This window comes from Gymnoscopelus braueri (assembly GCF_963280865.1).
Source record: "Gymnoscopelus braueri genome assembly, chromosome: 5".
Classification (NCBI taxonomy): domain Eukaryota; kingdom Metazoa; phylum Chordata; class Actinopteri; order Myctophiformes; family Myctophidae; genus Gymnoscopelus; species Gymnoscopelus braueri.
In genome coordinates, this window is record NC_137606.1 from 51,708,021 (window position 1) to 51,721,230 (window position 13,210).

The 13,210-nt window shown below is 41.3% G+C and overlaps 1 protein-coding gene across 1 annotated transcript in view; it reads left to right on the forward strand.

Annotated features, from left to right (window-relative positions):
* supt5h (SPT5 homolog, DSIF elongation factor subunit) overlaps positions 1-13,210 on the forward strand; it is a 49,599-nt gene that overhangs the window by 1,520 nt on the left and 34,869 nt on the right. Inside the window, exons 2-4 of the mRNA XM_080428768.1 lie at positions 3,306-3,462; positions 4,098-4,169; positions 13,046-13,118. Coding sequence (XP_080284894.1) covers positions 3,306-3,462; positions 4,098-4,169; positions 13,046-13,118 — 302 coding nt within the window. The remainder of the gene's footprint in view (positions 1-3,305; positions 3,463-4,097; positions 4,170-13,045; positions 13,119-13,210) is intronic.

Sequence of the window (13,210 nt, forward strand, 5' to 3'; positions counted from 1 at the left end):
TGAAGTTGACACACACACACACACACACACACACACACACACACACACAACACCTTCAACGTTTTTCAGGCCATGGACCCCTTAGCTCAGAGAGAGATGAAGCTGGGACCCCCACTACGCTACATGTTTTATCTCTCTCGCATAGATATATTTATAGACTTGTTTGACAGCACTGTCTATGTGAAGTGTTGTGTTGGATTGTGATTGTCAGGACAGTTCACCACTTAAACCAGGGGCCGGCAAGATATCTTTCCAGTTGACCGGATACTGACTTCCATAAAGTGAGTGAGGGGCCAGGCGTTGTACAATTGAAACTTGAAACGCAGTGCTGAATTATGTTAAAACTGCATGCATTTGGTAGACATGCCAGACTACTTTACAATAAGGTACTTGCTTTCATAACAATAATTTTCAGTTACAATTTATTTTTATTTATTTTTATTTTTACAGCTGTACTGTATCACTCTGTACTCTGGCCTTACAATGAAAAGATGACTTGCAGAAAACAATCCACGTCAATGCCGTATCAACTTTTAAATTAGCCTATACATTTATACAGCATCTTATCTGATATCCACCGCTCCATAGGTCACTGATCAAACACATTGCATTGTTATAAATATAGACTCAAGGTTGACTGTTTCACTGTTACATTATAAACATAAAACATTTGAGTACATACGGATGGAGGAATGCAGGTAGGTATAGTTCTCACATGGTAAATATTAATTACTATTCATTGGAGTCTAGTTAAATACATTTTTCTAAAAACCATTAACATACGGCAGCCTTTTAGAAAGTACATTTTTGGTGGGGGTTATTTTGTTTTTCTTTGAGTACTTGGCGGGCCGGATTAAGATGGTCAAAGGGCCGGGTCCGGCCCCCGTGCCGTATGTTGCCCATGTGTGACTTAAACCCTAAACACTTGAACTTGGTCTGCTCTTTTTTTCCCCTCTACACCAAACCTCTTTGCCGAAAATAGCCGATCTACAAGCCCACAATGCCTCGCAGCTTGTAGATCTGCTATTTTCAGCTAACGTTCCTCTCTGAAAAGGGATGCTAGGGTTTAAGATGCTACGGTGCAAGTGTTTATGTAAACAAAAAGTGTCCCTATCACACAAAGATTTGGCGGCCCCACTGTAGTAACTCTGGGGACCCCCTAGGGGTCATTACTGTGTGTGCACCACACCAACATTATGTAATATTACAACGTTATTTTTCTTTTGGACCAGACCAACCTTAAATTGCGTTACATCAAATATATGAAGAAGTCTGATTTGTGTTGTTTACTGAGGTTAAAGCAGCAGTTTAAAGTTTACAAGTTTCAAGTAGATTATTGGACACAACAAATGTATAATCTTCTCCTGGTCATATTATCCTCTTCTCATAACATTTTGTTTAATGTTATAAGGTTTACCCAGAGAAGCACAGCCTTCATTCTATCATTGCCTACATTGTGTTGTAGACATATTAACGAAGCAACACTAGGTCACTGTATTTACATTACGATTTCATTCATAACTTGGGAGATTCCAATTGTGTAAAGCAAAATGCATTATGAAAGTGATCAGATAAAAAGAAACACAGGTGAAGATGTGATGTGAATCAGTGTACCTCATTAAACCTCATTATGCCCAAAACTGTTACTTTTCAGCATTCAAATTCAAAAATAGCAGATCTACAAGCTCGAAACGCGTCACATTTTGAGCTTGCAGATCTGCTACTTTTGATGCTTTTGTGTGACGCTGTAGTATGATCAAGTAGGGCGTTAATTTACAAAAAAAAACACGACGAATATGGAGATGAGAGGTTTTTCCCCTTCAACAACGATACAGTGGTACTTCTGACATTTTGTTGCTCGCGCAGCAAGGGTTGTCGGGATCGGGATTCGAACCCGCGAACCACGCTGTCAGGCTGCATTATTTAGCAGCCTAGGTGCCCGGACCGCTCCGCTACGCCAGCCGTCCGGGCCTGTTCCCAACCTTTTTGAGCTGGAAATAAATAGGCCTGTCACAATTATTACATAATCGTCTAATTGCACTTATTTTATATAATCGCAATAATTTTTGCATAATCGTCATAATCAATTCCATGTTAAAAAAAAACTTATTTTCAAAAAATGACAAAAATAGTGGAAATAGCTGATGCAACGCGTTTTGAGCTTATAGATCGGCTATTTCCACTATCAATGTTTATTTTTAAGTATAAAGTACTTAAATATGTGTTATTTGTCACATGTACCCTGTGCAACTTTTGTTTACGAAGGCTAAAAGCCAAACAGAAATGTCATTTTCATTCATAATGTTCCATTAATTTTCAACGATTTTAAATCGTTAATCGCAATTATTTGAGTGACAAATAATCGTCAACGTAAATTTGTAACGGTGACAGCCCTAGTTGGAAACACCGGCTTCGAATGCTATCAATGCATTGAATGGGACATTATCACGTTTTATCAGACCATTGAATGGACCTACTCGGGGGCGGAGCAGTCCCCACAACACGATTTCACCATTCTGTGCCTATCGGTACATAACTCGGCAACTCGCTCGCTTTAGCTCGCTCGGTGGTCCCTCACATGGTTCCAGTTCGCTTAACCCATTGAGACCTGAAGCCGATTCTACATGTCTCCTAAATCGCAACAGTTTTCTGAAAAACGTATGTTTCTGTATCAGTGGTGCTCAATCTTTTTCATGTCAAGGACCCCCAAAATTATATGTATTTGGCCGCGGACCCCCATCAAAATATGTTGTTCCAGGGACCCCCCAGAAGCAAAGATTTGAGTTAAAAATGTTCGCTTTAAATAAATATATATTCAAATATTTGCACACATTTTCACGATTTTTCAAAAATAGCAGATCTACAAGCTCGTAGCGCGGCACTCGGTGCCGCGCTATGAGCTTGTATATCTGCTATTTTTGAATAGCTCAAAGTGTAAAATAATGCTTTTTAGCTCAAATCTAAAAATGACACAGTTCCAGGTCTTAATGGGTTAAGACTGCACGCCTCCGTCATGGTCTGAAACCGAAACTAACTTTATAAGTCATCTCTGTCCGTCGGTAGGTCAATAGACCAACACCCAATGAATGGTCTGATAAATCGCGGGTAGGTCAGTATGTCGCCTACTTTGCCCATTCAATGGTCTGATAAAACGTGATAATGTCCCATTTCAATGCATTGATAGCATCCGAATGGGGTGCTGGAAATGGGAATAACAGTGCTACCGAGAAAAAAACAAAGTTGATACAAGTGTGTGTGTGTGTGTGTGTGTGTGTGTGTGTGTGTGTGTGTGTGTCTCACACCAGGAGGAGACGGCCAGCCCCGTGGGCAGCGATAAGGTAGCAGAGGAAGAGGGGGAGGACCTGGAGGAGGAGGAGGAGTATGACGAAGAGGAGGAGGAGGATGACGACGACAGGCCGCGGAAGAAACCCCGACACGGGGGCTTCATCCTGGACGAGGCCGGTACGGAAAAGACCCCCCTGCTCCTGTTTGTTGTCTATAATTCGTCACACTGTGTTAAGGGGCTGTGTCCATAGGGAAAACATTTTTTTTGAGCTGCCAGTGTCTTTCTGCCATGTATTTAAATGGTTAAAGAGCAAGACCACTTTGGTAGAGGTTTGGGTTGTGTAGTTACCTTGCCATGATGTAACTGCAAAGGTGGATAAGACATCAAAAATAATTGCTCCATTGGTTAGAAATGGATCATTCTAAATATGCTCCTCATTGACTTGCATTGTACGGTAAAACAGCTCTCAAAGTCACTCTTTTAGCACGTAAACGAGCACAAACAAGGTTGATTCAGACAATATAGAATCTCACAAAACCCAGTACTGTTTTTGTTTTTTATAAAAATGTTAACTTCCTGTTCCTGTTGCACTCAGTAAGAAGTCCTCTGGACGTGATATTCAAAGCACTCCTGCTCTAAAAAAAAAAACACTTTTTATGGACACGACCCCTTATTGTGAACCCATTAACGACAAAGACTTGTCGTAAGGCGTGTTTGCCTGTTATGACGTGCACAGAATAGAGACACTAGGGTTTATTCATGTAGTCTGTTTGAAGTGTTGACTGCATTGTCTCTTGTCTTCTCTGTCTAGATGTGGATGATGAGTATGAGGACGAAGACCCATGGGAGGAGGGAGCTGAGGACATTTTGGAGAAGGGTGAGCGTACACGCACACGCACACGCACACACACACACACACAATGCCAAACATGTTAAACATTCAGAACTATACGTGCACTTGGTGATATCACTTTTATATATGTATTCAAATTAATGTTCTTGTTTCTTTCACATGTACTATATGCTGTATCTGTATCAATATTTGTACATTCTGTTAGGCTTTAAATGAACTATACTATATGAAGTTCAAGTTGTCCATGGGTTTAGGGTTAGGTGCCTGGACTATGGCCAAATACGCAGATTACGGACACACACCCATATTTGGAGATCTCCTACATTGCTGCAAATTGTTGTTAGCATTCTTTTTTCTTCTTTTGTTAATGCTGTGATTTCTGCTGTATGTGATGTCAGATCAGAGCTTGATGTCAGAGTGAGGGGGGGGGGGGACAGCCTTTTTGTGTCTTGTACCTTACATAACAAGTGCCTGGGTGGGGCAGGGTTAACGTTGCTGCCCACCCATTGTGTTCAGACGGCAGGCAAATCCAACTTACTTTCTCAAATCTGATTTTTAGGACTGTCTGTCCACACTGTTATTAACCCATTAAGACCGGGAACGCATCTGTGTAATTTTAGAATTCTTTGGCTATTCAAAAATAGCAGATCTACAAGCTCATGCCGCGCTACGAGCTTGTAGATCTGCTAATTCTTTTTTTAAATGTGAAAATGTGTGCAAATCTTTGAATATATATTTTTTAAGCGAACATTTGTAAGTTAAATCTTTGCTTCTGGAGGATTCTACAAATGTCTTCTAAATCCTAAACGTTTTTTGAAAAAAAACAAATGTTGCTGTAATCAGTGGTTCTCAAACCTTTTCATGTCAAGGGCCCCCAAAATGATATGTATTTGGCCACGGACCCCCATCTCAAAATATGTTGTTCCAGGGATCCCTCAGAAGCAGAGATTTGAGTTAAAAATGTTCACTTAAAAAAAAGATATATATATATATATATATATATATATATATTCAAAAATGTGCACATTTTCACAATTTTTCTAAAAAATAACAGCTCTACAAGCTCGTAGCGTGGCACTCGATGCTGTGCTACGAGCTTGTACATCTGCTATCTAAAATGACACAGATGTATTCCCTGTCTTAATAGATTAAATCTGATCTTTAGGACTGACTGTCCACACTGTTATTAAATCTGATCTTTAGGTTTGACTGGACTGTCCACACTGTTATTAAATCTGATCTTTAGGTTTGACTGGACTGTCCGCACTGTTATTAAATCTGATCTTTAGGTTTAACTGGACTGTCCGCACTGTTATTAAATCTGACACCATTGTACAACAAAGTACTGTATAAATCAGGCTTCAGTGTCCGAGACACAACTTAAGAAATCTGATTTGAATCACATTTCACTCCACCTACAGTAGGAGGGATGTGGTTCAAATCTCATTTACCAAACTCTTGTTTACTTGATGAAACCAAATCTGATTCCAATGTGGATAGCTAGGCTACAAACTGGGTTTGGTGTGTCGGTCTGAACACAGCCTAGTCTAGAGGGGTTCAGCCTCAAATCCTCTGGTGTTTCTGGTTTGGATGGGCCCTCTCCCAACGAACATTGGCCGTGTTATAGAGGGAGGGAAGACGGGTCGATCTCGGTCGCTGCGTCATGGTCTCCTACAGCAGTGGTTCTCAACCTGTGGGTCCTCCAGGGGGGGGGGGGGGGGTCCCCCCCACATGATTTTGGGGGTGGGGGGGGTCCCCAGATGACAGTGTAAGTGACAATTTAAGGACTTTTAAGACCTTTTTAATACCTTAAAGACTAAATGTAAAAAGAGCATTACTGCATCAAAAGTAATCTACAAACTATACTATAAAAACTGGTCAAACTTTGGCCAAAATGTCAAATAATCTAAGAAAGAGGCAAACATTTTGAAAATAGCAGATCTACAAGCTGTGAGCTCATAGATCGGCTATTTTGGAACCGAATCAAACAAAATGTAATGCCCCAGTTCAAATATGATTATTTTGGGGGGTCCCCAGTTCAAATATGATTATGTTGGGGGGTCCCCAGTTCAAATATGATTATTTTGGGGGCTCCCCAGTTCAAACATGATTATTTTGGGGGGGTCCCCAGTTCAAATATGATTATTTTGGGGGGTCCCCAGTTCAAATATGATTATGTTGGGGGTCCCCAGTTCAAATATGATTATTTTGGGGGGTCCCCAGTAGGGCATTCACAGAATAGTCGAATATTCGAATATTCGAATATCAAACCGACTATTCGACTATCAAACCACTATTCGACTATTCAAAAAAAAAAGTTTTTTTTTTTTTTTTTTTTTCCTTTTTAAGATTTTTTTTTTTTAGTGGCTTTTCTAGAGCAGACATGCAGCTGTGAGCTCTGGTGTGACGTCAACTCGCATTCCTTGAGTCGAGTCATCAATGCAATTAAAAAAAAAAAAAAAAAAAAAAAACTTTTAAAATGTTTTAATTTTTTAGAATCAAATCGAATATTCGAATACTTTTAGGTCGAATAATTCGAATACCATAAATCACTATTCGTTAATGCCCTAGTCCCCAGTTCAAATATGATTATTTTTGGGGGGTCGCGCGCGACCTGAAAAGGGTTGAGAACCACTGTCCCACGGGTTGGTCAGGGCACCCGTTGAGCAGGGAGAAGAACCATTCGCCCTGCCAGTGAAACTCCTCATTGTTGGGGGGAGAAAGAAGACGGCTGGTGACTTCATGTGTATCGGAGGAGACACGTGCTCGTCTACAGCCTCCCACGTGGCCAGCTGTAGGGGTTAGCACTGGAAGTGGGATAACCAGTAGTGATGAGCGGGTCGACCCGTAACCCGCGGGACCCGCGGGTCAACCCGCGGCGCGGGTGGGTCGAGTCAGGATTTCAGAGGAAATTATGCGGGCTACGGGTGAGCGGGTCAGCCGCTCTCACACGCAAAAAAAAAAAAAAACCCTATTTTGAACAACATGCTTGTTTATTCAGCCCATGACAATGTTGTGCTACTGTAGACATTTAAAGGGACTTTGGGTACTTAAAAGAGCGCTATATAATATATATTTATATTCCCACCGCGGGTCGCGGGGCGGGTTGAGCCATAGATTTATATGGGGTCGCGGGTCGCGGGTTGAGGCGGGTTGGGTTCCGTGGCGGGTTGGGGCGGGGCGGGTCATGAAAAAACCTGACCCGCACATCACTAATAACCAGTAAATTGGGAGAAAAAGAAAACAACATATTTAAAGGGATAGTTCACCCCCAAAATGACTTTTTTTTCCTATGTAGTAGTCACCCCATGGAGACTTGAATTCATGGATATTTTTTAGTGTTTGTCGCATTCCCAAGCCAATAATTTGATGACCGGCAGTGGTTACGGTAGGAGACACAAAGTGTGTCCTTTGTGTCTCCTACCGGAACCGCTGTGTACCGATCCGCTGGTCATCAAATTATTGTCTTAGGAATGAGACAAAAACAAAAAAATAATCCATGAATTCAAGTCTCCATGGGGTGACTAATCAATAGAACAAACGTATTTATTTGGGTGGACTATCCCTTTAAAGCAATCTGACTGAAACCATACCTGTAAAAGTGTCAGCTTCTTGCTAATAATTTCATGAGTGGTAAGGTTTAAACTACAGTAAAAATTAAAGGTGCTGTACACTAAAATTTCCAGCACAAATGTTCAGCATGAACTGAACTTTTTATTTATGTATTAACTGCTACCTTAGCAGTCTGGCAGCACAGGCATCAAAATAATGAATGGTTTTGTTTTGCCTATTATACTTAAAGTAATACTAGGTAACGTTTTCAACAAAACTAAAGTTAAATTGTATATCTTTTGCGAGTGGCAAAAGTTTCACAACACCCACTCCGTGAATTTCACCCCCGGAAGCCTTTTATTTATATATTTTCTATTGAACGTGTACGGGGGGGACTTTCCCGGGAAAATGACGTTCCTGGCCAACGTCATGACGTCGTGGCCGACGTCCTCAGGAACTACCGCAACGGTTTCCTGTTTGGCCAGGAACTACCGCGCTATTAACAAAAAGGAACCTCACGCTGATTTTAACACATCGGGTGCCAAACACGGTCTGAACGCAGAGTAGCGGTCCGGTGCCGAACACGGTCCAGACCGTGAAATATGTCTTTTTGTTTTTTTCGTTTTTCTCCACACGGGCGGGGCTAGAGCAGCTCTGGGAGTACCCATTGTGATCTTGAGAAGGATAGGCCAGATAGATCACCGGAAACAAAAACATGGCTCCCATCCACTTCCTGTCTATTTCCTTCTTTAAAACACCTATATCTCCGAATGTTTCCGGTGGGGAAAACCGGTCATGCGCGATGCGCGATCCCCCCCCATTGTAACTCGCGAGTGAAATGTTATCGTTCCAGGCTGTAGCCAGGGTCATCGCGCAACATGAATGGATGTTTTTTTTTACATGGATTTGCTCCTCGTGGAGTTTAGAGCTTTAAACAGCAAAGCGCAGTCAATGGGGAGAATGCTGGCACCCAACGTAAGTTGTTATGAAAAAATGCTGGCACCTGATGTGTTAAGATAATGTAGGATTGGAAGATCGAAAAAGAACAGAAAAAGAAAGCACAGCTCATGGTAACTAATGCTCCACTGGCTAAGAGAAACGATCCGTAGATAGTATAAAACAATTAAAAGATCGCTTTTCGAAACGCTTCCGGCTTCCGGTGAAAACGAATGGAATTCTGGGTAATCGAGGACTAGGGAAATTGTATGCAGTGACGGTAGTGACCAGCAGAGGTTGCTAAAAATCGTTATTTGGGATTCTGCATTGTACAACTTTAATATAACTGATGATCCCAAAGTCAAACTAATACGGACATACAGTATATTGTCTAAAAACCGATGGCTATATAACTGTAAAGCCTGAGTTATACTTGCCTTGGTAACACGCTGTGTCAAGCTTTGAAAATGTCAGATCTACAAGCTCTTACAAGCTTGCAGATCTGCTGTTTTCGGTGTGTTGACACCGGCACTCAACAAGGTATAATTCAGCCCGTAACTAATGTTGGTATTGATTGTATGAGATGAGATGTTGGCTCAGTTTCTGACTGTGCTCTCCCTGTCTCACCAACGTCCTCTATGATGCATGTCCTCCTTCAGTTAACGGTAATCCTCAACACTCCTCCTTAATCGTTGCTTTGTATTGATCCATCGTGTTTTTTTTAAGTCCAGTGGATTATCAGCTCATCCATTTAACCCATTGAGACCTGAAGCCGATTCTACACGTCTCCTAAATCCCAACAGTTTTCTGAAAAACGTACGTTTCTATATCAGTGGTGCTCAAACTTTTTCATGTCAAGGACCCCCAGAATGATATGTATTTGGCAGAGGACCCCCATCAAAATATTTTGTTCCAGGGACCCCCCAGAAGCAAAGATTTGAGTTAAAAATGTTCGCTTTAAAAATATATATATTCAAAGACTTGCACACATTTTCACGATTTTTCAAAAATAGCAGATCTACAAGCTCGTAGCGCGGCACTCGGTGCCGCGCTATGAGCTTGTAGATCTGCTATTTTTGAATAGCCCAAAGTGTAAAATAATGCTTTTTTAGCTCAAATCTAAAAATGACACAGTTCCAGGTCTTAATGGGTTAATAAAAAAAGCCCACATCCCCGGGTTAACTTTTATATGTATTTTTCTTTTGTTTGTTTTTTTCCATGATCAATAACTCCATCCCATTCCAGCTCTGCTGCATTTGTAAGTCTGCAGTCTTAATCTACGGGAAGCACAGATGGCAAATCTGTTTCTTGGTTTCCTTTTTATAAAAATCAAAAGTCTCGAAAATGCTGGTGTCAGTAGAACTTTAGGGGCTGTGTCCACCAAGGCTTCGATTTGTGAACAATACAGCATTCATCAAATTAATTTGGTTGCCCTGTACGGAAGGTTAGAGGTGTGTATATATGTTACAGGGAAATTGGAAAACCAGTGAAATTGAAAAAGGAGCGCTCGTTTTCACCACCCCCTCGCTTCCCCCTTTGTTATCGATTCACTTTGATTGCGACTGGTGATGTTAATCTGTCTATGTAATCAACACACCTGTTACTAGGCAATTCTATAGAACCAACACTGGAGGGACCCTCCTCTAGGACTAGAACCCCCCCACGCACGCACGCACGCACGCACGCACGCACGCACGCACGCACACTAATTAGAGAGCGGCGTGGATAGTAATCCATGAAAAGATCTATTCTCCCCCTATCGGTTTACAACTCGGACGGCGCTGAGTCGACTAGCAGACCATCGGCCGGTCGGCGCGGGCACTCGGGCGCGCCTCCTTGGCCTCAAGGTCTGCTGAGTCGGCGAGCCTCCGTCATGGACAATAACTATTATCACCGTCTCGCGAGTTAAAAATACAGCGTTACTCTGCTCAGTTTGGCTAACCGCTTCATTATCCAACCTGACATAGAATATTTCTCTCATATTATCCATTTTATTTTCAGCGCTCCTCCGCCTCGAATCAAAGCCCCGCCTCGCGCCGAAGCCCCGCACCCAAAAACGAGCATACCTTTCCCAACGAATGCCAATTTCCCTGTAACATATATATATATATATAGTAGATCAAATAGTTTGGGGTCTCCTTTATCCCTGGGTAAGTGAGTGAATCTCTCCAGAGGATCCAGTAGGACCATTTGCCTGACCTTGCTACCTGATGGAACAGTGGCTCTCAGCTCAAGTCCTTCCTTGGTAGAGCACCACCACCTCTCACCAAGTGCAATCTAACCCTAGTTACGGTATAGTGTCTAAGTAGAGACTTGGGCATTACTAAAATGAAATCTGTTTGGTTAGTTTGTCCAGGGTGGGTTCCTTAAACCGGTGCCAGAAAGATGTGCATCTATCTATAAGCTGTGGTGTTTAAAAACCCCTTAGCCAAACTGAAAATAGCTTTTTCACCTAAAAGGATTTTTACTGTTATAGGACCGCAGTGTGAGAGCCACCTGTCAAAGTCACTATGTTGAGAACTAACAGATGTAATGGATGCTTCTGTGTGTCAACATTGTAAAAAAAAAAGCTGCACAACGTCATTCTAAAACCATATCCACGCTTCAGTGTTGCCCGTGGCGTGTACAACAGCTCTCATTATTATTATTAATCGACTTTTTTTTCTTTTGTGTTTTTGTCGTCTCCCATTCTGTGTTGTCATTCCTGCCTGTTTGTGTGTGTTTCTGCTCTTGTGTGCTGTCGTACCCCCCGATGACAATCTCCTTTTGTCATCTTTGTCTGTCTTCTTCCTCCTCATCCTTTCATCTCTCTTCTCCTTCCTTCTCCCTCACTTCCGATCTCCTTGTGCCATATTCTCTCTCTCTCTCTGTCTCTCTCTCTGTGTCTCTCTGTCTCTCTGATTGTTTCACCTTCCTGATTGGCCCTCGGCAGAAGAGGCAGAAGGTGAGTTTTACTTTACTTGCTTCATTTGTTTATTTAGACGGGACACCACATATTAATGAACAGTACATGTCTATGTAATGCAAATGCACCGGATTTAGCAAAGATGCTAATTTATGTCCGCAGTCCCCACAAAAAGAACACATGAAAACAAAATCAGGCAGACAGTGTACATTACATGACATTACATTAAGCAGGGAAAACGGAGCATAATACATAACTGCAAGAACAAGGGTACGAAATGGGTACAAAAGGTGCAAAGTATCTATTCAAGGCTTAGACTAAAACAATTTTTAATTTGAAAGTAACTAGTAACTAAAGTTTTCAAATAATTTTAGTCGAGTAAAAGTATAATATTTGCCTCTTAGATGTACTGGAGTAGAAGGAAATTATTGGAAATTGGAGATACTCAAGTACAGTACTTCCACCACTGATCGTGTCACCTGTCAGACTACAAAATGCAATTACAATTTAGGCATTTAGTAGACACTCTTATGCAGAGCGACTTACAATAATCAAGGTAATCACATAGAGAACTTGGCTGAACTTAGTCATGCCCTGATTTTTACTTTGTTGTACGATGGTGGCCGGCGTAGAAAACAGCAGTTGCAACCTGTTGAATTGCATGTTGTGAGCTTGTGTATCCGCTGTTTTAGGCGAGCGACATATCGTATGATGGGTTATGAATTAAGCATCAAACTGAACAATGAAAGAAGGCAAACTCATCGTTCGTGGCAAATCATTTTGCTCACAACATGACATTTAATGCTGCGATGCCCTTATGTCTATACAGTGGAAGAAGCGCTCTCATTTATTGCTTCTAAGTTAAAGTAGCAATACCACCAATGTAGAAATACTAAATACTGTAGAAAATCTAAATTTCATCCAATCAGAGGAGAGAGAACTGGAACGCAAGCTGATGAACAATGTATCTTTGTGGGATTCTCTCAAGGTTCACGGTTGTACTTTATTGTTACATCGTGTGTACAGGTACATAAGAGTAAAACTTATTTTGGTTTGGCTTCCTATAGACATTGCAGCAGCATAGGTAATAACAACAATAGAATATTAATAGAAAAACGTAAAAAGATTTAAGGAGAGTGCAAAAAGAGAATGAAAAGAGCATCCTCAAATCAAAATGTACATGTAGATAAAAAAATAGAAAATAAATAACTTAGTTGTATACGCCAACAACATTTTTCCTTTTCCCTGATTCGATTTGGTTCTTGACATATCGTTCATGTACCTAATTGTACGAGGAAAGAAGCTTTTTCTCTCCTGATTGGATCGAAGTTCTATCCCACCTTAAAATGTATTTTATGTTTATTAAAGAGCTCAAGAGACGGGGACAACCCTGTTACTGAACTCTTATAACTTAGTAAAAAGAGGTACCAAAAGAGGTGTGCGTGTGTGTGTGTGTGTGTGTGTGTGTGTGTTTTTTGTATTCAAACTAATGTCCCTATTCTCTGTTTGTCAGTGTCCAACATAGACCATGGATTGGTTATGGATGAAGACCACTCCGGATCCAGGAGACTTCAGAACCTCTGGAGGTGATCACATTATAATCATCACATTCATTAACCACTTAAAGCCTACATGGTTGACCTATGCTAGTGTGTTTTCTGTTTTCGATCGTCAAGCT